Source organism: Schistocerca americana, chromosome 1 (assembly GCF_021461395.2).
Source record: "Schistocerca americana isolate TAMUIC-IGC-003095 chromosome 1, iqSchAmer2.1, whole genome shotgun sequence".
In the NCBI taxonomy this organism is placed as follows: Eukaryota; Metazoa; Arthropoda; class Insecta; order Orthoptera; family Acrididae; genus Schistocerca; species Schistocerca americana.
Window position 1 is genome coordinate 190,374,199 of NC_060119.1, and position 25,852 is coordinate 190,400,050.

Sequence of the window (25,852 nt, forward strand, 5' to 3'; positions counted from 1 at the left end):
AGAAGCATTGTACACGTCAGAAACAACCACAATTGGAGCATCAGGCATCATAGACACACAAAAAAATAGAACGCAAAATTCTCAGAAAAATATTTGGACCAATTCACAGAGATGGCATATGGATGAAGCGACCTACCAAAGAGCTGTACCAGCACACTGACAGACTAACAGACGCGATCAGAAAACGCAGATTAACTTTCTATGGGCACATACAGAGAATGGACAACAACCGACTTACAAAGAAAATTTTTGATGTAGTAAACAGCTCAAGCAAGAAAACAAATTGGTATCATGAAATAGACGAAGACTTAAGGCAGATAGGGATCAACAGGCAAATGATAGGAGACAGGAAATACTTCAGAAACAAAGTTAGGAGTGCAAAATTTATTGTAAAGGAGGTTGAAGAAAGGAACATTATGGACAGAGCAAAGGAAACAGGAGCACAGCCAAAGAATGAAGAGATTTTGGGAAGAGAAGAGGAAGAAAGGAAAGAAGTGAAAATTGTGTCATCATGTGATTTTCGAGTTCCGGGTATACACTCGCACACACACACATATCCATCCACACATATACAGACACAAGCAGACATGTCTGCTTGTGTCTGTATATGTGTGGATGGATATGTGTGTGTGTGTGTGGGCGCGCGCGCACGCGCGCGCGAGCGAGTGTATACCCGTCCTTTTTTCCCCCTAAGGTAAGTCTTTCCGCTCCCGGGATTGGAATGACTCCTTACCCTCTCCCTTAAAACCCACATCCTTTCGTCTTTCCCTCTCCTTCCCTCTTTCCTGATGAGGCAACAGTTTGTTGCGAAAGCTTGAATTTTGTGTGTATGTTTGTGTTTGTTTGTGTGTCTGTCGACCTGCCAGCACTTTCATTCGGTAAGTCACATCATCTTTGTTTTTAGATATTTTTCCTACATGGAATGTTTCCCTCTATTATAACAAAGATGAGGTGACTTACCGAACGAAAGCGCTGGCAGGTCGATAGACACACAAACAAACACAAACATACACACAAAATTCAAGCTTTCGCAACAAACTGTTGCCTCATCAGGAAAGAGGGAAGGAGGGGGGAAGACGAAAGGAAGTGGGTTTTAAGGGAGAGGGTAAGGAGTCATTTAAATCCCGGGAGCGGAAAGACCGTGTGTGCGAGTGTATACCTGTCCTTTTTTCCCCCTAAGGTAAGTCTTTCCGCTCCCGGGATTGGATTGACTCCTTACCCTCTCCCTTAAAACCCACTTCCTTTCGTCTTCCCCCCTCCTTCCCTCTTTCCTGATGAGGCAACAGTTTGTTGCGAAAGCTTGAATTTTGTGTGTATGTTTGTGTGTCTATCGACCTGCCAGTGCTTTCGTTCGGTAAGTCACCTCATCTTTGTTTTTATATATAATTTTTCCCACGTGGAATGTTTCCTTCTATTATATATATATATATATATATATATATATATATATATATATAAAAAAACAAAGATGAGGTGACTTACCGAACAAAAGCGCTGGCAGGTCGATAGACACACAAACAAACACAAACACACACACAAAATTCAAGCTTTCGCAACAAACTGTTGCCTCATCAGGAAAGAGGGAAGGAGAGGGGAAGACGAAAGGAAGTGGGTTTTAAGGGAGAGGGTAAGGAGTCATTCCAATCCCGGGAGCGGAAAGACTTACCTTAGGGGGAAAAAAGGACAGGTATACACTCGCACACACGCACATATCCATCCACACATACAGACACAAGCAGACATGTCTGCTTGTGTCTGTATGTGTGGATGGATATGTGCGTGTGTGCGAGTGTATACCTGTCCTTTTTTCCCCCTAAGGTAAGTCTTTCCGCTCCCGGGATTGGAATGACTCCTTACCCTCTCCCTTGAAACCCACTTCCTTTCGTCTTCCCCTCTCCTTCCCTCTTTCCTGATGAGGCAACAGTTTGTTGCGAAAGCTTGAATTTTGTGTGTGTGTTTGTGTTTGTTTGTGTGTCTATCGACCTGCCAGCGCTTTTGTTCGGTAAGTCACCTCATCTTTGTTTTTATATATAATTTTTCCCACGTGGAATGTTTCCTTCCATTATATATATATATATATATATATATATATATATATATATATATATATATATATAGACACACACACACACACACACACACACACACACACACACACACACTGAACCACAATAAACTAGTTAATGGATAAAAGGATGCTGTGAAACTATATTAATGCCTTACCGATTCCAATAAAATACATCTTTTGCATCCAGCCTCTGTCCCTTAGATGGCGAAGCTGCGAGTGATGAGCTATATACCTTTTTTAACTTCATCAACGCAACTTCAAATTTTGATTTCTTGTATTTCTGAAACAAAAATATCATGTACATATAAAAATTAAATTAGTTATTTGGTAACAATTTAAATGTAGCTGCATAAGGTATAGTTTGAATTAATATATCTCTCACTGCACTGACAAGTGAGTTAAAACCTAAACAATGGCTATCCAAAAGTCAAGTAGTAAGAATACTGAGTAAAATAAATAATGGCACACCTTGCAAAAACCTATTTACAAATTTTAACATTCTTACAGTAACTTTAAGGTACCCTTACTCTTCAATGTTAATTATGGCTAATAATAAAACTCAATTTGAAATGAAATGGGATTACAAAATTGTGATACAAAAACAAGAATAATTTTGATTTTCTTGTCGATAGTGCAGAGATTTTGTTATATTCTGATGTAAGTAACTTTAAGAAGCTGCTTTGAGATATAAGGCAATAATAAGCAAACACTGAAAATTTAACAGAAATAAAAAGCACCAGGTACACAGACTGAAGATGGATGAATGCATAACGGAAGAGACAAGGAGAGGGAGCCAAAACAGAGTGATTTTATTCCTAAATAGGAGACAGACAGTATCTGAAGAAGCGGAAAACGGAGAAAGGTTTTGATGTCGGCACAATGTAGTAGAATACTTTTCTCACAGAGGAAGCTATCTTTCCACTTCGATTGTACAGCACTTGTTTTTTCATGTTATGTTGTGTGGAGGGTGATTCATGAACTAAGATAAAATTAAGAAGTTGTGTAAGTTAGCTGCAGCAGTTTCAAATGCATGGCTTACAGTACGAATATGTAAGAGACACCCAAGGAATCTTTAAATGAGACCAGATGTTCTCACAAATTTCTGTTGGGTAAATTCTGAGAAACTGTATTCAAGAAAGACTCTGTGATCATTCTGCTGACACCAATGTAGATCTTGCATAAAGATCACGAGAACAAGATTAGAGAAATTTGGGTGTGTATATGGACATACAGATAAGTCATTTATTTTTCATTCAACATGTGAATGGAAGAAGACAGAATTCCTATATATAATATAAAGCACAGTCTTCCATGCACAATACAGTATCTTACAAAGTATGTATGTAGATCTGATTACTAATATGGATTTATATTTGTTACTACAGAAAGACCAAATCTGCATCTGCACACATTAGCATCTGCATTGTAATACATCTGAAAGGTTTGAAATTGTGGAGGTGCTTATTGGCACATATTTTTGGAACAATTAAACACTTCACATTTCTATTAGTTTAGTCATCTTGAGTCTAGCTGTGACATGGCTGCAATGACATGCACAATAGTGCGTGGTACGAGTTGGTTGGTTGGTTGGTTTAAAAAATGGGGAAGGGAGCAAACTACAAGGTCATCGGTCCCTTGTTCCTAATAAAACAATGCCACAAGTGTGAGAATAAAACAGACGAGACATATAACACAAAACGGAAAGAAAGGAAAGACCACAAGAACAAAGGAAAGGCAGCAAACACTGAAAGGAACAAAAGAGGACAAGAAAACAGAGATGCAAGAAACAGTTAGAAGAGAGTAAAATAAGGAAGCAGATTACAGTGGCTGGCCAACCACGAAAATAAAAAGGAAAAGCCAACCACTGTGCAACACATTAAAACCTCCACCCTAAAAGCGCCAAGGTGGAGGACACAGAGGGACAAAGGACATGTGCTGAAACTCTGATCGAATGATAAAACCCACCCTCACGGATGAAATGTAAAACCAAATCAGCCAACGAGACGTTGCCTGCTAAAATCAATGATAACGAGTCCGGCAACTGAAGATGACGTCACAGGGCAGTAAAAAGGGACAGAGAAGAAGAATATGGGCAACTGTCAACCGGGTGCCTCAACGATACTTCACGGCGTAGGAGGTAGCCGAGAGTTGCCCAGGCACAGTCAATGCAGAACTGGCAGAGAACCATGGAGTTCCTGCGAGAGGCCCTCATCGAGAACTTCCACACTTTCGTGGTCCCCTTAATGGCTCTTAGTTTGTTGTGCGTACAGTTATTTTGCCATTTCGTCTCCCAAAGCTGAAAAACCTTGCAGCGTATAACGAACGCAGGTCACTTGCAGGGATGCCCATCTCCAGAAGTGGTTTCTGTATAGCCTATTTGGCCAGCCTGTCAGCAAGTTCATTCCTGCGATTCCGACGTGACCAGGAATCCAGATGAACACCACTGAACGAATGGACCATTCCAGGGCATAGATGGACTCCTGCATGGACGCTACCAAAGTATGACGAGGGTAGCACTGATCGATAGTTTCAGGCTGCTCAAGGAGTCAGTACATAAAAGAAAAGACTCCCCAAGGCATGAACGGAGATACTGAAGTGAATGAGAAATGGCCACCAGCTCTGCAGTGAATACACTGCAGCCATCGGGTAAGGAATGCTGTTCAATATGGCCGCTGTGAACATAGGCAAAGCTTACATGACCATAAGCCATTGAGCCATTGGTGTAAACCACTTCAGAGCCCCAGAACACGTTAAGAATCGAGAGGAAGTGACATCAGAGAGCCGCAGGGTTAACGGATTCCTTAGGGGCCACATGACAGGTCCAGACGAAGCTGTGGCCGAGGTGTACACCATGGAGGCCATACGTGAACGGACCGCAAGTAGAGGTAATAAAAGGAAGGACTCCAGTTCAGAGAGAAGGGACCGAAAGCGAACCGCAATCGTTATCCCAGACCTGGGCCGCCGATGCGGGAGATGGACTGCCGCAGGTGGGAAAAGGAGACGGTAATTCAGATGCTCAGGAGAACTATGAATGCATGCTGCGTAACTGGTGAGCAGTTGTGTACGTCTGATCTGCAACGGAGGGACCCCAGCCTCCACCAGTACACTGGTGACTGGACTCATCTTAAAAGCTCCTGTTGCTAGTCTAATACTGCAGTGGTGCACTGGGTCGAGTAAATGCAATGCTGAGGGCGCTGCTGAACCATAAACCACACTCTCATAGTCAATTCGGGATTGGAAAAGGGCTCTGTAGAGCCCCAGCAGCGTAGAGCAATCTGCACCCCAACAGGTGTTGCTCAGGCAACGGAGGTCATTGAAGTGCTGCCAGCGCTTCTGCTTAGTTGACGAAGGAGAGGAAGTCAAGTCAAACGAGCATCGAAAACCAGTCCTAAGAATCTATATGTCTCCACTACAGTGAGTGAATCATCATGAAGGTAAAATTCTAGGTCTAGATGAATGGTATAACGCCGACAGAAGTGCATGACATGACTTTGCGGCTGAAAACTGGAGGCCATGTGCTAGAGCCAATGACTGCACCTTGTGGATGGCTCCCTGTAGGCGACACTCAGCAACACCAGTACTGGAGCACCAGTACAAAATGCAGAAGCCGTGTGCATACAGAGAAGGTCAGACAGAGGGCCCAACAGCTGCTGTTAGACCGTTAGTGACCACTAAAAATAGAGACACTCAATACAGAGCCCCGTGGGACTCCATTCTCCTGGATATGGATGGAACTGTGGAAGGCACCAACTAGGACACGAAAAGTACGAAGTGACAAGAAGTTTTGGATATAAATCTGGAGCGGGCCTCGGTGACCACACTCATACAATGTGGCAAGGATATGATGTTGGCAGGTCATGTCATATGCTTTACGTAAGTCAAAAAAGACAGCAACCACGTGTTGCCATCTGGAAAAGGCTGTTCAGATGGCAGACTCGAGGGACACAAGTTTATCTGTGGTAGAGAAGACCCTGGCGAAAACGCTCCGACACGAGGCCAGTAGGCCACATGACTCCGCGACCCGACCCAACCCAACCACCGACATACCATACGTTCCAGCAGCTTACAAAGAATGTTGGTGAGGCTGATGAGCTGATAGTTATCCACATCAAGTGGGTTTTTACTGGATTTGAGCACCGGAATGATGGTGCTCTTCCGCCATTGTAATGGAAAGACGCCATTGCACCATATCCGGTTGAAGATGACAAGCAGATGTCACTTGTAGACAGATGACAGATGTTTAATTATCAGGCTGTCGATCTGATCAGGGCCGGGAGTTGTGTCGGGGCAATGTGCAAGGGCACTGAGGAGCTCCCAGTCTGTAAATGGGGTGTTACAGGATTCACTGTGGCATTAGTGAATGAGAGGACATGCCCTTCCAGCCGCCATCAGAGTGCGAAAGGAGGGGGGGGGGGGGGTAATTCTTGGATGCAGAGGCTCAATCAATGTGCTCGGCAATTGCAGTTGCGTCAGTAGATAACACGCCATTCATGGCAACACTGGGAACACCTGTTGGGGTCTGGTACCCGAAAACACTTTTGATCTATGCCCAGACTTGGGAAGGTTACATATGGCACTCAATGGTCAAGATTTCTCTCTCCCAACACTCCTGCTTCTGTCGTTTGATAGGTTGGAGCCGTTTAAAGGCTATGAGGTGCTCCAGGAAAGTGTGCTGCTTATGCTGCTGTAGAGCTTGCCAATGCTCCTAAGTTGCATCAGTGACTTCCAGGACCACCAAGGGACTGCCATACACTGGGGGATCCGTAAGAGCGAGGGATCAAGTTTTCTTTCGCAGAAACAGTTGTCCTAGTCACCTGCTCAGCCATCGCATCGATGTTACCGTGTGGGGGAGATTCAACGGTGACAGCAGAGGTGAAAGTTTCCCAGTCTGCCTTGTTTAAAGCCCATATGGGCAGGCGTCCGTGGGCCTGATGCCGGGGCAGTGACAGGAAGATGGGGAAATGGTCACTACCAAACAGGTCATCATATGCTCCCCAGTGAATAGAGGGGAGAAGTCCTGGGCTGCAAATTGATAAATCAATGGCCGAGTAACTACCATGAGCCACACTGAAAAGTGTGGCAGCCCCAGTATTTAAGAGGCAGAGGTCGAACTGAGACATCTCTGCCTCAGCCAGTGAGTACAGTGCCACCCTACAAAGGGTTATGGGCGTTAAAATCTCCCAGAAGTAGGAAAGGTTTAGGCAGTAGGTAAATCAGTGCAGCTATACATTCAGGGGCACTGCACCATCTGGAGGAAGATATACATTGCAGACAGTTATTTCCTGCATCGTCATTCTGACAACCACAGCTTCAAGAGGGGTTTGAAGGGGCAAACGTTCACTACAGACTGAGTTTAGGACATAAACGCAAACTCCACCTGACACACTATTATAGTCGTTACGGTTTCTGTAATATCCCTTATAGCCATGGAGGGCAGGGGTCCGCATTGATGGGAACCAGGTTTCCTGAAGGGCAACGCAGATAGCAGGTGTAAAACTTAATAGTTGCCGTAGCTCAGCCAGGTGGTGGAAATAACTGCTGCAATTCCACTGGAGGATAAAGTCATCATTAGACTGGGAAGGCATGGAACATTCAATGAGGTAGTTTATGCCTCAGAATCACCCGCTGCCACCGACTTATTGCCCGAGCAGTCTATATCTATTGTGCCTGAGGGTCTGGCGAGATCTAGGTCCTCAGTGGATGCCAAAATCTCCACCCCATCCTCGGATGCAGAGCTTGCAGGTAGCGGTGGTGTGGGTGCCACCGCTATTTCCTTGGTCCTAGGGGTTTCCCCCTTCCCAGCGAGAGAAGCCAAAGAAGACTCATGCTTCTCCAGCTTACAAGTGGGGACGGACATCCCTGATGGTTGGGGAAGGGGGGGGGGGGTGTTGCTCCCGAAGTAGGTGGTGCAGGAGCAACAGGGAGGGAAATGTCCCTCACCATCAAGGGGGCAGGTGTAGTCTTCTGGCTTTAAGATTTGACTGGGGTTGGAGGAGCTGATGGTGCCAGAACAGTTGTAGCAGCGGCATAAGATGCCGCCATACGCACAAGATGTAGGCGTTCAAATTTTCTCTTAGCCTCAGTGTAGGTCAGCCGGTCCAGGGTCTTTTACTCCACAATTTTCCATTGTGTCTGGAGAATCCTGAATTCTGGAGAGGAAGACGAATGGTGATCTCCGCAGTTGACACAGATGGGAGGCGGGGCACATGGAGTATTGGGATGTGATGGGCATCCGCAATCGCGACATGTGACGCTGGAAGTACAGTGGGAAGACATATGGCTGAACTTCCAGCACTTAAAGCACCGCATCGGGGGAGGGATATAGGGCTTGACAGCACAGCAGTAGCCCATCACCTTGACCTTCTAGAGCAATGTATCTCCATCAAAGGCCAAGATGAAGGCACCGGTGGCAAACCTGATTATCCCTCGGTCCCTGGCGGACACGTCGGACGAAATGTATACATCACCACTCTAAATTGGCGCGCAGCTCATTGTCAGGTGAAATATGATACTCTGGACCATATTTAAGCTCTTATGGGGTGTGATGGTTACAGAAACATACCCCAGCTTGTCACAAGCGAGTAATGCTTGTGACTGGGCAGGGGGTGATGTTTTGATCAAGACTGACCCACATCGTATTTTGGTCAAGCCCTCCACCTCCCCAAACTTGTCCTCTAAATGCTCAACAAAAAACTGAGGCTTCATCGGCATTAAAGACTCATCATCAGCTCTCGAAAATACAAGGTACTGGGGCGAATAAGATCCGCTGCCATCCTTAGCCTGACGTTCCTCCCATGGTGTGGCCAGGGAGGGGAACGATTTGGGGTCGTACTTCTATGCATTGAATTGAGCTTGTGAACGCTTAAGAGATTACTGGTGTTTCAACACCAGCAAGAGATGATGGACTACGCTTCATCACGTGTCATCTGCCTTGATGCCACCCACTCTGACCAGTGGCCCTCCCCACTGGCACCACCCAGCCGCAGCAAAGGCCTCCTGGCATGATGGCCATTGCTGGGAGTCCTGATGCCCCTTGGAATACAGGGGAGTTAACAGCGCAGGCAAAGCAGAGCGATCCCTGTGTGGCCAGGGGGCTACAACCAACTGGGTACGTGGCGGCCCCACCACAATGGACTGGCTCCCGTACTGGATATGAGGTGCAAAGAAGTCCATGGTCATCCTCGACGCAGAAAGCGACACTGCATAGTGCATGGTGGAAAACGCACCCAGCAAGGTGTCCTCACCCAAGGGATGGAGAATGGGTGGGAATGTAATGTGACGACGAGAAAGTGGGCCAAAGACCTCAATGCACGATGGACACAATGCACCATGTAAGGCACCGTTCCCCAACTGGCTCGCTCTTCGGGAAAATTTTGACAAATTGATGTCAAACCCTACAGGGGACCATCACATAAAGGCTGAAATGTGTGAAACTCCTTTTAGTTGCCTCTTATGACAGGCAGGAATACCTCAGGCCTACTCTCTTACCAGTGGACCCACGGGGGAGTTGGGGGGGGGGGGGGGGGCGGCATGGTATGGGACATGTACATTTAGTGAATTACTCTGTAGACCGTGGATTTTAATGTCTACTTCTGATGCATAGTTCAGCTTGTCCCACACATACCTGGCAATGTTTTAGAAAGCGTACTTGTACTGCTGGTATAGAATACATGTAATAAGCTTTTAGTGAGATCTGAAGATGGTAAACACCATCAACAAAACCAGTGATCAACAATAAAGGTTGTTTGCAAGCAAAGTTCACACTCTCTCAAGTAACTTCACATTTCATTACTGTGGGGTGAAAACAACAATCTTACATTCCAGACGTTGTGTTTCAAACACACGCTATACTCAAAAGATATTAACACAAGTTTCAGAGAATGTATGCACACCAGAATGACAATAGTTTTCAACTAATCTTCCAAAAATATGTAAAAAAACGATTTCCATATTGTAACATAAAAAGTACCAAACCAAAAGCTCAAGGAGGCTACAGAAAACCTATAACTCAAATTTATTATGCTTCAAAAATTTGTAGTTATTTTTTCGTCCTTCAACATCTGACACAATTATTATTTGAAGAAAAACTAATATATGATAGTGTTTTATAAGATATACTCATTACACAGGACAAACAGTTATTCTTGCAGCCCATACATTCATTTATTTATTTTAAATCTGGATAATTTGTCTGAGAAATGTTTTTATATATCACCATTAGAAAACAGAAATAATAATCGTCTCTCAAACGTTATGGAGAAACGCTACACTATCTGATCCAAAGTATCCAGAGACCACTATGTAATGCGGAAATGGTCTCAAGACATTACAAGAAGTGGGAACAGCCAGTACAAAAGTTAGCGGGAAGTACTGTTTTTTTAGTAAAGAAGCTGTAATGGAACGTGTCTCATGAGATCCCAAGTGTCTTCCGACGTAGGCTAGTCACTGCATGGCATCAAATCCATTGGAGACATTTTGACTCTTCTAAAGCTGCCCAAGCTGAATGTTGGCGAGGTGAGCGAAGTGGAAACCCAAAAGAACAACCCTAGTTAAATGAAGACCCAACAGAACACACGTACTGATAGACAGTGGCTGTCAAGGATTGCACAAGGTGGTTGTAATAAAATCACAACATGTATTATTTACAGTTCCAAAGTTCTACTAGCGTTTTTTTTTTTTTTTTTTTTTGGGTGGGTGGGGGGGAGGGGGTGTTTGATAATAATAATAACAGTCTTTCAAACAATCTTTCAGGAATGTTGAAAGACTGTTCTAATGAAGTCCTAACCTGAAAGACGTGGAACACCTTTGGTATAAGTTAGAACATATACTTCACTCCAGATTCCAGTGTTCAACATCAACATAAGTATTTTCTCTCCTTTTGGCTCTTGAAAAATGAGCTGCCATTCCTTCACCAACATTCAAAAACCTCATTGCAAGTGTTCCCAACACAGTTCAAACCACCATAAAGGTGAAGGGTGGACACATCCCATCATTAATGTCCACTAGTAAGTGTCTACATACTCTTGATCAGATAGTGTAAATGCAAGCAAATTTCAACAACTGTTGTAGCTTAAGAACAAATTTCCATACACTACCATTTACTATCAAAATTACCTTTCTTTGAAGATTTCTCTTCTTATTTATTTTATTTTTGCCAGAGTTAATGTAGGAACACACATTGGCAATCACCAACTGTTTATTCATTTCCTGTTTTCCTTCTACAAGAAACGTACGTTCTTCATATGGAGAAGCTCCTTTCATTACACTACTTCCTCTGATATTGTCATTTTTATTATCATTCAGCCCTCTGCTTGAAACAAAATTAGTCTGATTTTTGCTTGTGTCAGTTCCATTTTTTAACAGACTGGACTCACTTATATTGGGATGTACATCCACCTCTTCATTAAATCTGTCAGCCAAACTACTCTCTTTCTCGATAACGACAGTCTCAAATGGTCCAATGTGTTCTCCCAACACCAGTGAAGTGCCAGTGTTCTGTAAACATAATTTCATACGAAACTTGAGAAGATAAATTAAATCTTCAAACCATTTACATATCTGAGCGAAAAAAATATTGTGTGAAGTTTCGAAATCTTTGTGTTATGTTCTGCCACTAAACAGGACAGCAAAGCTTACCCTACTTGTAAATCAATAATATTATGAAAATATAAAAAATGAAACAACTGCATATATAAATGATTTATGACACACCATTTACACTAAATCTTTATTCAAATGTCCATAGCCATAGGCTATCAGTGTTAACAGTAGTTTCTTGCAGTTGATACTGTAAAGCTCTTACCTCATCATACGATGTCCGTGGTAAACGAAGAATTGTGCACAGCTTAGAATTAGCATCTAAACACGATACAACAAATTTATGGCACATTTCCAGCTTTGATATGCAAGAACAACAACATCTAGTTGGTAGGGCATCTTGTTCTGTCACCTGGAAAATTTGAGCTGATTAGTACACTACAGAGAAAAAGACTAATAATGTTAAGAGATATCAATGTTTTCTGAAAAGACAAAGATACACACCATTATTGGTAGATGTGTGTGTATTTTATTGCAAAGATCCAATTTCTTCCCTTCTTCTCCAAAAACTTCTACCAGATCTTCGGATACATTGGCACACAGTCGACAGAGATGAGGTGCTAAAATTTGCAGCTCCTCTGTTGTTTCTGACCAGTCAGCAATTCCGGAATTGCAATCATCTGAAAACCTCTCATGGCCAGTAGTTTCTGCTTTCACTACAAAATAAAAGAATGACTATCACACTGGTCAAACCACCAGTTTCCTTAGTATTCAAAAGATTAGTGTTTTAACATAAATAATCAGATACATAACTCAGTATTCTCAAATAACATACGAGGCCTGTTCAGAAAGTAAGCTCCGATTGATTGCCAAATTGAAACCACAGTGAACATCAGAAATGTTTTACTTGTAACAATTAGCTACACCTTTCAGCTACGTCTCTACGTAGTCGCCGTTCTGACTTAGACTTTTGTCATAGCGTTGTACCAACTTTTCAATAGCCTCATCATAGAAGGCAGCCGCCAGTGCTTTCCGCCAATTCTCCACACTGGCCTACACCTCGTTGTCTGTGTCAAAATGTTGTCTTCAAAGACAGCGGTTCATGTGACCAGAGATGAAACTCAGGGGGAGACAATTGCGGACTGTATTGTGGGTAATCTAACATTTCCATTTGAAAACGATGCAGGAGCATCTTCATTGCCCCTGCAGAATGCGGCTGAGAATTGTCTTGAAGAAGAAACAGCACGACAGTTATGTAATGTTAGCTGCATAGCTTCAGGCGAAATTTCTCACCAGGCCCTCGTACTTGGCGGCAGACACTATTTTCTAGACATCTTTACGCACTCACTGCGAGCTCAGAAATGAGAAGAGCGACGTGATGCTAACTGGGGTTATTCTAGAGACACTACCCAACACATCTGTGCAAAGCTTTATCGGATTTTCATAGTCGTTTCCATTTCGCGACCGATCGGAGCTTAGTTTCTGAACGCCCCTCGTACAATAAAATAAATATTTACTGCTGGAAGTTCCAGTAAAGTAATGTATACTGTCCCTTCTTTAAGTGTTTTCTACCGGAAAGAGGAAATAAGAAAAGGTAAGGTAAGCTACACATCTGGTAATGGTCCACAAGCTCTGAGATTTTCAAGGACGAAGGACTTGTATACAGAACAGTATGTGTTAATAAATTATAGTTTTTCTTTACCAGCAAGACTCAGTGAGATGAGGTGAAGTGAGATTTCTTGAAGTCTTTGTGACTGTTCTCCATGGAGTATTTTCATCTGTGGCAGCCTCACCTCCACAGATGGTCGCCTCACCTACATCTTCCTGAATTGAGTGGTTGGGCAAGTAGATGGAACTCCTGTACGATGCTGAGTAATGGATATGGCATCCTAGGGAGTGACATTGAGTATGCTACAGCAATGGCTGTACACTAAAATCATCCGCAGTTAATTATAATCATCTACAGCTAGCCAGCATGAATTTAACTATTTAATGGTTGATGTCTGGCAGCATAGTAGTCTAAGTTGTTGTTCTTTCTCTGCAGTAACATACAACATGTCCAGGGCATCCACAGTGGATGCGTGTTGTCTTCTGTCTCCAAGTGTGTGTTTCTCTGTCAGGGAGTTACCCTCGATGGAGGAATTGATTGTACCTGTGTCGGTTAAATACTGGGTTGTGGTTTGACGGATGTTGCGTTAAGTCCAAGTTGGCAGAGTCCTTTCTTTCTGACATGTTTGTGCTAAAAGCTGATACAACTCTTCCTCAACATTTTCTATTGCCTCCTGACGTGGGTTTGCATTCAAGGCTGTTACCTCAAGTTTACTCAGTATGACAGTTTTGGCTGTCATAAAATGCTGTATCTCTTCTCTCACTACCATTCTGATGAGAGAGGTGAGGTTGTGATCATTATCTAAAACTTCTTTAGGGACCACATCTAGGAGTCATTAATACCAGTGGTGGCTAATGCATAAGAGCACAAACTTTTGACACCTTGCGGATATTTTGGTTATTTTTCTTTGAATACTGTTAAACATAACATAGATGCAGTAATCTGAAATACACCACACTAAATCTATTGCACTATGCTAAATTGCTACTCTTCTAGACTTCGTGAAACTTGGCATCAGGGTCATGAGCATAACTTCAGTTGTGCACATTTTAAGGAGCTGCACATGCACAACTGGCATGATATAATTGCCTCACAGGCCAAATACATATGGGTTTGATAAACAACATGCGCTGTTCACAACATGCACAGTTCACAGCATGCACAGCTAGCCCTTACCACTCAATTACAAATTTACATCAATGCCACCAGATGGTAGCACACTGCAGCAGACTTATTCCCATTCGCTTGGCATAAATCCCACTAGACAGCAGCACATTCTTCAGATATGCCAATTCACTCACAATATAGTAAAACTAGATTGGATGTCAGTATATGTTATAGTTATACTGACAGAAAAACCTATTTTGTGGATTTCTGAAAGAGTTGTTGTAAATTAAGTTTTGACTTTTATCATACAGTAATCCATTTGAGGCACGAGAACCATAATGCACATAGTTGCCTTTCTGACATTGTGGCATTTATTCATGCTACCGAAATCTGTTAATTTTATAGTGAGTCAGGATAATCTGTGCTGTAGGCCCACACTGTATACATAAACAATCATGTAAAGCTGTCTCATTAAGTTGTCTAAAATACACTTAAATGAGGGGTCGACTACAGGGGGCTTATGGTTCTCAGTACCTCATTTGTATTCTAGTCAAGTGACAGTGCTGGTAGACATTATCACCTGAATTAAATCATTTCCACAAATTACATGGAAAATTTAGTCACAAAGGAGCTAAGGCCTTCCAGATCAGCTCTACTGACTAAAAGTGAATACAAGCAAGCATTTAATGAAGTGTATAACAAGCATAAGTTGTGTAGGTGCAATGTACAAATGACCCAGAAGTTAAATTCGTGGGCTAATCCATATGCTAAGTATCTTGTACATTTGTCTGAAAAAAAAAAATAAATAAATAAAAGCACGAAAATTTCCCTTATATAAAAGTGTGAAACGAGGAGTAGCGAAACCTTAAACGTTATTTCATTCCTGTCCTAAACTGTACTTAATTATGTACAAAACAACAATATTCCACAAAACAATTATTTCTTTTTTAGATAAGTTATGCATATTGTCGTCGTCATCGTCATCGTCACCACCACCACCACCACCACCACCACCACCACCACCACCACCACCACAAGTAGCTATATAAACTTGTTGGTTAGCATAACTGTTTTACAGCAGATGCTATGAATTTCACACCCTCAAATTTATCTGCATCTAAAAATTTTAGAACAGCCAGAATTAATAATCATTAGCCACCACAGAATAACATTTCTTTTGTCCAACTCTCTTCTGCTGCATTTCTTTGATGTGCAGACATCACTTGATGAATTCCTCAATTGTTGTGACATCCTTTGACAGAACAGTTTGGTATATTGACTTCTGCAATGCCTTTCATGAAGTGCGACATTCAAATGCATTCACAATGTTACATAAAAGTGGGTGTGGGTCATTGGGATAAAGAACTGGACTGAGGGCGCTGCCATTCTTAGATGTAGCAGAGTTCTCCCACTACATGGGGTCAGTAGATACCTTCCTAAAACAACCGTGCAGACAACTTCAGTGTGTAGGCTACCGCGTGAGTGTAGTGTTGTGTTTCTCTGACTGTTGCCTTGCTCTAAATGTGAAGTCGTTATGGCCACTTCAAAAGAACAAAGAATCTACATGAAATATTTTAAACATGATGAGATGAGTGTTTAAGACCAACCTCGTTATGGATGTCCTGCAACCTTGTGAAATGAGGAAAACATCGTTTTAAAAAGAGAGAGAGAGAGATAGAGAGGGGGGGGACTGTCATTTCATGACTGACCAAATTTCAACAGAGAAAGGCATTACTTGGAGCTTCTGCCAGCAAATTTTGAGTAAAGATTTGCACATGACACATGTTGCTGTTTAATTTGTTCCGCATCTTCTCAAATAGGAGCAAAGAACCACACACATGTACATGCACCAGGACTTGACAAAGTGATCCAAACTTTTTGAACAAAGGCATTACAGGTGATGAGAGTTGGTGTTACGGGTATGACCCAGAAACAAAACAAGCGACAAGCCAGTGGAGAACTCCCAATTCTCACAGATAAAAAAGAAGCAAGGCAAGTGAGGTCGAATGTGAAGACTATGATCACTGCCTCTTTTTTATTCTCATGGAACTGTGCATTGCGAATTTATACCCACTGGCCAGTCTGTTAACCGGCAGTTTGGTAATATTAAGACATCTGCAAGAGGATGTGCAGAGGAAACACCCAGGACTTTGGCAACCAGGTGACTGGACAATTCATCACAACAATGCCCCTGCACACACAGCCTTAAGAGTGACCCCCAATTTAGCATCTCAGGGATGGTCTGTCATTCCCCACCCACTGTACTCATCAGATATAGCCCCATGTGGCTTTTTCCTATTCCTACAAATGAAAAAAAACCACAAAGGGATGCATTATGATGATGTGGAGGTAGTAAAAACAGCTTTGCAAAGAGCACTGGATTATATCAAAGTTGAAAAGCTCCAGACATGCTTCAAACTGTGGGAAAAATAGTTGATAATTGCATCCCATCTAGTGCAGAGTACTTTGAAGGTGACTGAAGGAATTTCGGAAAAAATTTTCATGAATAAATTGTTTATTATAAAATACTTTTTTACTTTTTTGGGTCACCATCACAGGGCCGAAACATCCTGTATTTAAGACTGTAGTTTCCCTGCGTCACTGGGCCCTGATCTTCAATTGTTCTGTTTAGTGGACTTGCTGTTGATAGCCACCAAATGTTTTCTCCAGTTTAAGCTGGAATTTGTCTCAGCTATCTAGCTGTTTTTGTTGGCCTCTAATCACTGCTTGACTTAACAGCCCAATTACAAGTACACATCTGCCAAAATATCATGTCACACCACCTCTCATATTTGGTAACTGGATTAAATCTTTTCAGTCATTTCATTGGGCCCTGAATAGCACCTGCAGAAAATACTGGTGAATTCCTGATGTGCAGTCTAACTACTGGAATAGATTGGTCTCTTAAATATATGGACCTTGGGAGAATGATGTGCTGCTTTGGGCCCCTATCCATGTAGGCTTTTACATTTCAATTGGGGCCATGGTTATGTAGGTGATTTGAAGTACCGAGTTACTCTAACAAACAATGTCACATCGTAACAACAATCAAGTCCAAATCTGGTGGTAGTGTATCAATGAAATACAGCACTTGACACTAAAAGCCCTTTTACTACAAACACCAACACACAACCAGGAGATAAATGACCTCTTAGATGGATTGTGCTGCTTTTTATGAAAATCAAATACTCCAGAATATACAAACATTACAAAAACAAGAAATTTTGAAAACCTTCCATAAATGATAAATACTAAATGTTGTTATTGTGGTCTTCAGTCCTGAGACTGGTTTGATGCAGCTCTCCATGCTGCTCTATCCTGTGCAAGCTTCTTCATCTCCCAGTACCTACTGCAACCTACATCCTTCTGAATCTGCTTAGTGCATTCATCTCTTGGTCTCCCACTACGATTTTTACCCTCCACAATGCCCTCCAATACTAAATTGGTGATCCCTTGATGCCTCAGAACATGCCCTACCAACCGATCCCTTCTTCTGGTCAAGTTGTGCCACAAACTTCTCTTCTCCCCAATCCTATTCAATACTTCCCCATTAGTTATGTGATCTACCAATCCAATCTTCAGCATTCTTCTGTAGCACCACATTTTGAAAGTTTCTATTCTCTTCTTGTCCAAACTATTTATCATCCACGTTTCACTTCCATACATGGCTACACTCCATACAAATACTTTCAGAAACGACTTCCTGACAATCGATGTTAACAAATTTCTCTTCTTCAGAAACGCTTTCCTTGCCATTTCCAGTCTACATTTTATATCCTCTCTACTTCGACCATCATCAGTTATTTTGCTCCCCATATAGCAAAGCTCCTTTACTACTTTAAGTGTCTCATTTCCTAATCTAATTCCCTCAGCATCACTCGACTTAATTCGACTACATTCCATTATCATCATTTTGCTTTTATTGATGTTCATCTTATATCCTCCTTTCAAGATACTATCCATTCCGTTCAACTGCTCTTCTAAGTCCTTTGCTGTCTCTGACAGAATTACAATGTCATCAGCGAACGTCAAAGTTTCTATTTCTTCTCCATGGATTTTAATACCTACACCGAATTTTTCTTTTATTTCCCTTACTGCTTGCTCAATATACAGATTGAATAACATCGGGGAGAGACTACAACCCAGTCTCACTCCCTTCCCAACCACTGCTTCCCTTTCATACCCCTCGACTCTTATAACTGCCATCTGGTTTCTGTACAAATTGTAAATAGCTTTTCGCTCCCTGTATTTTACCCCTGCCACCTTCAGAATTTGAAAGAGAGTATTCCAGTCAACATTGTCAAAAGCTTTCTCTAAGTCTACAAATGCTAGAAACGTAGGTTTGCCCTTCCTTAATCTAGCTTCTAAGATAAGTCGTAGGGTCAGTATTGCCTCACGTGTTCCAACATTTCTACAGAATCCAAACTGATCTTCCCCGAGGTCGGCTTCTACTAGTTTTTCCATTCGTCTGTAAAGAATTCGCGTTAGTATTTTGCAGCTGTGACTTATTAAACTGATAGTTGGGTAATTTTCACATCTGTCAACACCTGCTTTCTTTGGGATTGGAATTATTATATTCTTCTTGAAGTCTGAGGGTATTTCGCCTGTTTCATACATCTTGCTCACCAGATGGTAGAGTTTTGTCAGGACTGGCTCTCCCAAGGCCATCAGTAGTTCCAATGGAATGTTGACTACTCCGGGGGCCTTGTTTCGACTTAGGTCTTTCAGTGCTCTGTCAAACTCTTCACGCAGTATCGTATCTCCCATTCCATCTTCATCTACCTCCTCTTCCGTTTCCATAACATTGTCCTCAAGAATATCACCCTTGTATAGACCCTCTACTATACACTCCTTCCACCTTTCTGCTTTCCCTTCTTTGCTTAGAACTGGGTTTCCATCTGAGCTCTTGATGTTCATGCAAGTGGTTCTCTTTTCTCCAAAGGTCTCTTTAATTTTCCTGTAGGCAGTATCTATCTTACTCCTAGTGAGATAAGCCTCTACATCCTTACATTTGTCCTCTAGCCATCCCTGCTTAGCCATTTTGCACTTCCTGTCGATCTCATTTTTGAGATGTTTGTATTCCTTTTTGCCTGCTTCATTTACTGCATTTTTATATTTTCTCCTTTCATCAATTAAATTCAATATTTCTTCTGTTACCCAAGGATGTCTATTAGCCCTCGTCTTTTTACCTACTTGATCCTCTGCTGCCTTCACTACTTCATCCCTCAAAGCTACCCATTTTTCTTCTACTGTGTTTCTTTCCCCCATTTGTGACAATTGTTCCCTTATGCTCTCCCTGAAACTCTGTACAACCTCTGGTTTAGTCAGTTTATCCAGGTCCCATCTCCTTAAATTCCCACCTTTTTGCAGTTTCTTCAGTTTTAATCTACAGGTCATAACCAATAGATTGTGGTCAGAGTCCACATCTGCCCCTGGAAGTGTCTTACAATTTAAAACCTGGTTCCTAAATCTCTGTCTTATCATTATATAATCTATCTGAAACCTGTCAGTATCTCAAATAACAAATGTAAATGTAGAAAAATTTGTGTTAATGCAGGCGAATAGGGAAAACAATCCTGTAACATTTGAATACAGCAGGTTGACAGTCACAATGATTAAATAACTGCGTGTAACGTTGCAAAGCAATATGAAATGGATTTGATCCTCACTGGTGGGATTATATGGTTTAAAAGAAGGGGGAATGGACCAAACTACGAGGTCATCAGTCCCTTGTTCCTAATAAAACAATGCTACATGTGTGAATATAAAACAGACGAGAAATATAACACAAAACGGAAAGAAAAGAAAAACCATAAGAATGAAGGAAAGACAACACACTAAAAGGAACGAAAGAGGTGAAGAAAACAACAGAGACGCTAGAAACAGAAGAGAGTAAAACACGAAAGCAGATAACAGTGGCTGGTGGACCATGAGAATAGAAAGGAAACCCAGCCACTCTGCAACACATTAAAGCATCCACCCTAAAAGCGCTAAGCTGGCAGACACAGAGGGACAAAGGACATGCGCTAAAACTTAGATTAAATGATAAAACCCACCCTCACGAATAAAATGTAAAACTAAATCAGCCAATGAGGCATTGTCAGATAAAATGAGTGGCAACGAGTCTGGTAACCCAAGATTTTGTCGCTGGGCAGTCAAAGTGAAACAGTGCACCAGAATATGGACCACTGTCAACTAGGTGCTGCACCGACACTGAGGCAGGTCTTCACGGTCCAAGAGGTAACCGTAGGTCGCCCAAGCATGGCCAATGCGGAGACGGCAGAGGACAACTGATTCCCTGCGAGAGGCCCGCATGGAAGACTTCCACACATTCGTAGTTTCCTTAATGATACGCAGTTTGTTGTGCATACTGTTATGCCATCCATCTACCAAAGCCGAAAAACCCTGTGGGAGTGCCTTGTCATGAGATTTATGTTTTTTCTTCTTCTTCTCCTCCTCCTCCTCTTTCAGAGGTGAAGGAGGGCAGGGCACAGGAGGAATACAGGCTCCTGCCATATCTGGAATCGATAGAGAGGGAGTGACCTTGGAGCTCACAGATGGTGTGTCTTGTGGTCAAGTGATAGGAAGAGTCTTCCGGCTTGAGAGATGTTGGGGAGAGGGGTCCTGGGAGGGAGCCCAATCACCAGCAGGTGCCAAAGAAGGAGGCACTTCTTTGGCCAGGGAGTGGGTGCTGCTCCTGGAGTGGAGGTTGCACGAACTGCAGGGAGGGGGAGGGGGATGGGGCTGGGGTAGGGAAGAGACAGGAGGAGGAAATGAAGTAACAGAGGCAAAAGTTGTAGATAGTGATACTAGATGGAGTCTCTCATACTTTTGGTGAGCCTCAGCATACTTGTGTTTTTGGATCTTTTCTCTCTTTTAAGCTCGGCAATCCAGTGAGTGAGCGGAGTGGCAGTCAGCACAACTGACACACACAGGTGGCAGAACACAGGGGCTTCCCTCATGGATTGGGTGGCCAGCTTCACCACACAGAGGGCCTGTTGTACAGCAGGAAGACATGTGCCCAAAACATAAGCACCGAACAGGTGGAGGTACATATGGCTATAAGGCTTCAAGTCACATCTGTAGTATGTAAGCTTGACCTCCTCTGGGAGGGTACCCCCTCCAAAGCCGGAATGAAGGCACCAATGTTGGTGTGGTTGTCACTGCGAGCCTTCAGCAAACATCTAACAAAATGAACGCCACACCACTCCAGATTAGCCCCGAGTTCCTTATGTGTTTGCAGGATAAGGTCCCTATGAAAAATCACTCCCTGGATCATAATCAGATTGGTGAGGAGTAATAGACACCAGGACATTGTCAAGATGATCACAGTCCGTGTGATGGAACTGTTATGTACCCGTACGGCTGAGCACCGGACAACACAGGTGCAGGAAACGTATCAAGCTGCAAAAATCTGCCCGTTCTCAAACAGCCGTCCCTGCAAATGGTGAAGGCTCATTTAATGCCGCTTCGTATGACCCGGCAACTTTCCCTTCCCTGGCTACACTAGGGAGGAGGGCCAGGCTCGCTGTCTTGGGATGAAACATTTCCTCCGTTACCTCATCTGTACTAGGATGGATGGGGACACATTCCCCACAAAAAAGCCCTCCTTTTATATATATACAAGTCTCGTGAAATGGAGTCTCTTATTAAGATGCAGTCAGGCTCCCTGTTGATCAAAGCTTCTTCTGCCACCCAATCCACAGCTCTTTGTGCCTGTGATCATCTTGACAAATCTTTGCTGGAGGTCATAAAAAATTCCTAACAGTTACACAATTCCTTTTTAAGAAAAAAAGAAAATACTAAATTTCTGTTCGCTGGGATATACATCAATACTGCGAAAATCACTGAACTGCATGGCAGAGGGCACATCCCATTGTACAAGTTATTATGATTTTCCCTGATTCCATTCACTTATGGAGCGTGAGAAGAATAATCGTTCCAGTATCTCTGTGCATGCTGCAATTATTCTAATCTTGTCCTTATGATCCCTATCTGAAGGGGTGGTAGTGTATTTGTAAAGTCATCACTTAAAGCCAGTTCTTGAAACTTGGTTAGTAGACTCTCTGAGGACTACACCTATCTTCAAGAGGCTGTCTGTTCAGTTTCTTCAGCATCTCTGTTGCCCTTTACCACAGGTGAAACTATACTAGTTGACACTCCTGCTGCCCTTCTCTGTATATATTCAATGTCCCCTGTTAAGTCTTATTTGGTATGCGTATCACACACCTTAGTAGTATTCTAGAATGGGTCTCCTTTGTAGACAGGTATAGAAAGCTGGTTGAAGCCTGAAATTGATAGAAGCAAGATTTTTGAGGAAAATTTAAGTGTATGTTGAAAGGATAGGCAAATTGGAAATGGACGTAGTGTCTTTATCGCAGTAGACATGAAAGTCAGATCCACTAAGATAGAAACTGAAATTGCATTTGTGATTGTTTGGGCAAGGATGAAAATTGGATCCTTCTACTGCTCACCAGACTCGTCTCCTGATGTAACTGAAAACTTAAGAGAAAACCTCACTTCACTTGTACACAAATTTCCTGATCAGGCTATAATCATTGGTGGCATCTGTAATCATCCAACAATTAACTGGGAAAATTAATGTTTTGTTGATGGTGGGCATGATAAGACTTCGGTGAAACTTTACTAATTGCCTTCTTCAATAACTAGAGGAACCTCACTCACAATGGAAATACACTGGACCTAATGGCAACAAATAGACCCGATGTATGAGGCTGTACACGTCTAAACTGGCGTCAGTGACCATGACGTGGCTGCGGCAACAATATTACCAAAGTACAAAGAACAATTAAAACAAGTAGCAAGATACATATACATTCAGTAATGTAGATAAAATCAGTAAACAACACAAAAAATCAGTAGTGTCATTTCTGAGTGAGAAATTTGAAACTTTCAGGATAGGTCAGGAGCAAGAAGAGGAAGTTTAAGAGAGTAGTTGACAACGCACTGGATAGATATGTACCCAGTAGAACATTTCATAATGGGAAGGAATATCCATGGTATACAGTCACTGTGAAGAAGCTTCTGAAGCAACAGAGATTAATGTATAACAGTCTTAAAACAAAGAGTAGGGCTACAGATAAAAGCTGAATGAAACATGTTTCGCAGTCAAGAGACCAATTCATGACACCCTCAATGACTACCATAGCAAAATATTGTCAAATGATGTTAAACAGAACCCAGAAGAAATTCTGGTCATATGTAAAAGTTGTTAATGGCATGAAAGTTAGTGTCTAGTCCCTAGTGAACAAGACAGGAACTGAAACTGAGGGTAACAAAGCAAAGCTGAAATGCGTAACTCCATTTTCAAACTTCCTTTACAAAGAAAAAACCCACGAGCATTACCCCAATTTAAACCTCTTAACACTGAAAAGATGAATGAAAAATATTTGTGTCAGTGGTGTTGAGAAACAGCTGAAAACTCCAGGACAGACAGAATCCCGTCAGATTCTATACGGAATTTGCTGCTGAGTTAGCCCCTGTTCCAACTATAATCTATTGTAGCTCCCTCAAACAAAAAAACATGCCCAGTTTTTCGAGAAAGGCACAGGTCACACCTGTTTACAAGGGTAATAGAAGTGATCCACAGAACTACTGTCCAATATCGTGGATATTGATTTGTTGTAGAATCTTAGGACATATTCTGGGCTGAAACCTAACGAGGTATCTTGAATGGAATGATCTCTTCAATGGCAACGAGCAAGGATTTCGAAAACACTGATCATGTGAAACCCAACTCTCACTTTTCTCAAGTGAAATACTGAACGCTTTGGATCCAGATAAAGTATTTCTTGATTTTCAGCATTTGACTCAGTACCATATCTATACTTATTGTCGAAAGTACGATCATATGGGGATACCAAATAAAATTTGTAACTGAATAGAGGAATTAGTGGTAGGGAGGTCACATCATGTTATCTTAGATGGAGAGTCATCTTCAGATGTAGAAACTTCAGGTGTGCCCCAGCGAAGTGTGTGGGGACCACTGCTATTCATGTTGTATAAATGATCTCTGAGACAATATTAATAGTAACCTCAGAGTGTTTGCAGATGAGGCATTTATTTATAATTAAGTACTGTCTGAAAGAAGCTGTATAAATATTATGTCAGATCTTGATAAGATTTCAATTTTCAGAAATGTATTTTCACTTCACAAAACAAATAAACCTAGTATCCTATGAATATAATATCAATGAGTCACTGCTGGAATCGTCTAACTCCTACAATTACCTGGGTGTAATATTTTGTACGAATATGACATGGAATGATCACATAGGTTCACTGTGGGTAAAGCAGGTGATAGACTTCAGTTTATTGGTAGAATATGGGGAAGCCCAATCGTTCTACAAAAGACATCACTTATAAATGACTAGTGTGACTAGTTTTAGAATACTGCTCACATTTGTGGGACCCAGACCAGACAGGACTAAGACGGGATATTGAATGCATACAGAGAAGGGCAGCACTAATCGCCAAGGAGTTGTTTAACCCTTGGGAGAGAGTCACAGAGACTCTGAAGAAACGAAGTGGAAGACTCTTGAAGACAGACATAAACTATCCCGAGAAAGTCTATTAAAGTTTCAAGAATTGTCTTCAAATGATTACTCTCGGGATATACTACAACCCATCATGTGTCACTCACATAGGGACTGTGAGGATAGGATTAGAATAATTACTGCTGACACAGAGGCATTCAATCACTGATTCTTCCCCCACTTCATACATGAATGGATCATGAAGAAACCCTAATAACTGGCACAATGGGATGTAATCTACCAATAAACTGAAATCTACAACCTGCTTACCCACAACTGAGCCTATGTGATAATTCCATTTCATGTCCCTATGAAGTACTACATCCAGGTATCTCTGTGTGTTGGCATATCTTTTTGTGAAGTGCACAATTAGACAACATGGTCTGATTCAAAAGGTGTTGTAAACAAAAATATTTATTTATTTATATACTTGTTCCATAGATCTGTACATGTGAGCAAGTCTCTCAGATGTGGAACGTGTCAATGTACATAATAAAATACATAGAATAAAGACATTGTTATAGTATTAATAACAGTGCACAAAAGTCACTTATTAGCTTAAAAACTAGTCAACATAAATATGAAGATAGCAGTTTCATATTTAGGGCATTATTGCATCTATTTTAACCTTGAACAGTAATCAAAACTCCCCACTTTGGGTTTAAAAGTGACCCAAAAATGGAAATGAGAAAAACAGGAATTTTTACATTAGGGCATTATTACATTAGTTTAACAGTAAACAGTGTCAAAAAATTTAAAAACATCTTTCCAATCTGGGTTTTACTTATTCTCTGAAAGAATTCCTCTAGTGAATAAAGTGAGGTCTCAAGTAAATAATTTCTCAAGCTACGTTTAAATACTGATGTACTACTCCTTATACTTTTGATGCTGTTGGGTAGGGAATTGAAAATTTTCGTTCCAGCGTACTTTACCCCTTTCTGAATAAGTGTCAAGTTCTTTAACTCACAGTGGAAA

General features: G+C 41.9%; 1 protein-coding gene across 2 annotated transcripts in view; it reads right to left on the minus strand.

The window, feature by feature from the left end:
• The window catches only part of LOC124621289 (zinc finger protein 91-like), a 49,624-nt gene that overhangs the window by 17,940 nt on the left and 5,832 nt on the right, over positions 1–25,852 (minus strand). For both annotated transcript variants that reach the window (XM_047147130.1, XM_047147129.1), the window contains exons 3-6: positions 12,110–12,321; positions 11,871–12,017; positions 11,183–11,563; positions 2,224–2,348 (exon numbers count right to left, since the gene is read on the minus strand). In XM_047147130.1, coding sequence (XP_047003086.1) covers positions 2,224–2,348; positions 11,183–11,563; positions 11,871–12,017; positions 12,110–12,321 — 865 coding nt within the window. The remainder of the gene's footprint in view (positions 1–2,223; positions 2,349–11,182; positions 11,564–11,870; positions 12,018–12,109; positions 12,322–25,852) is intronic.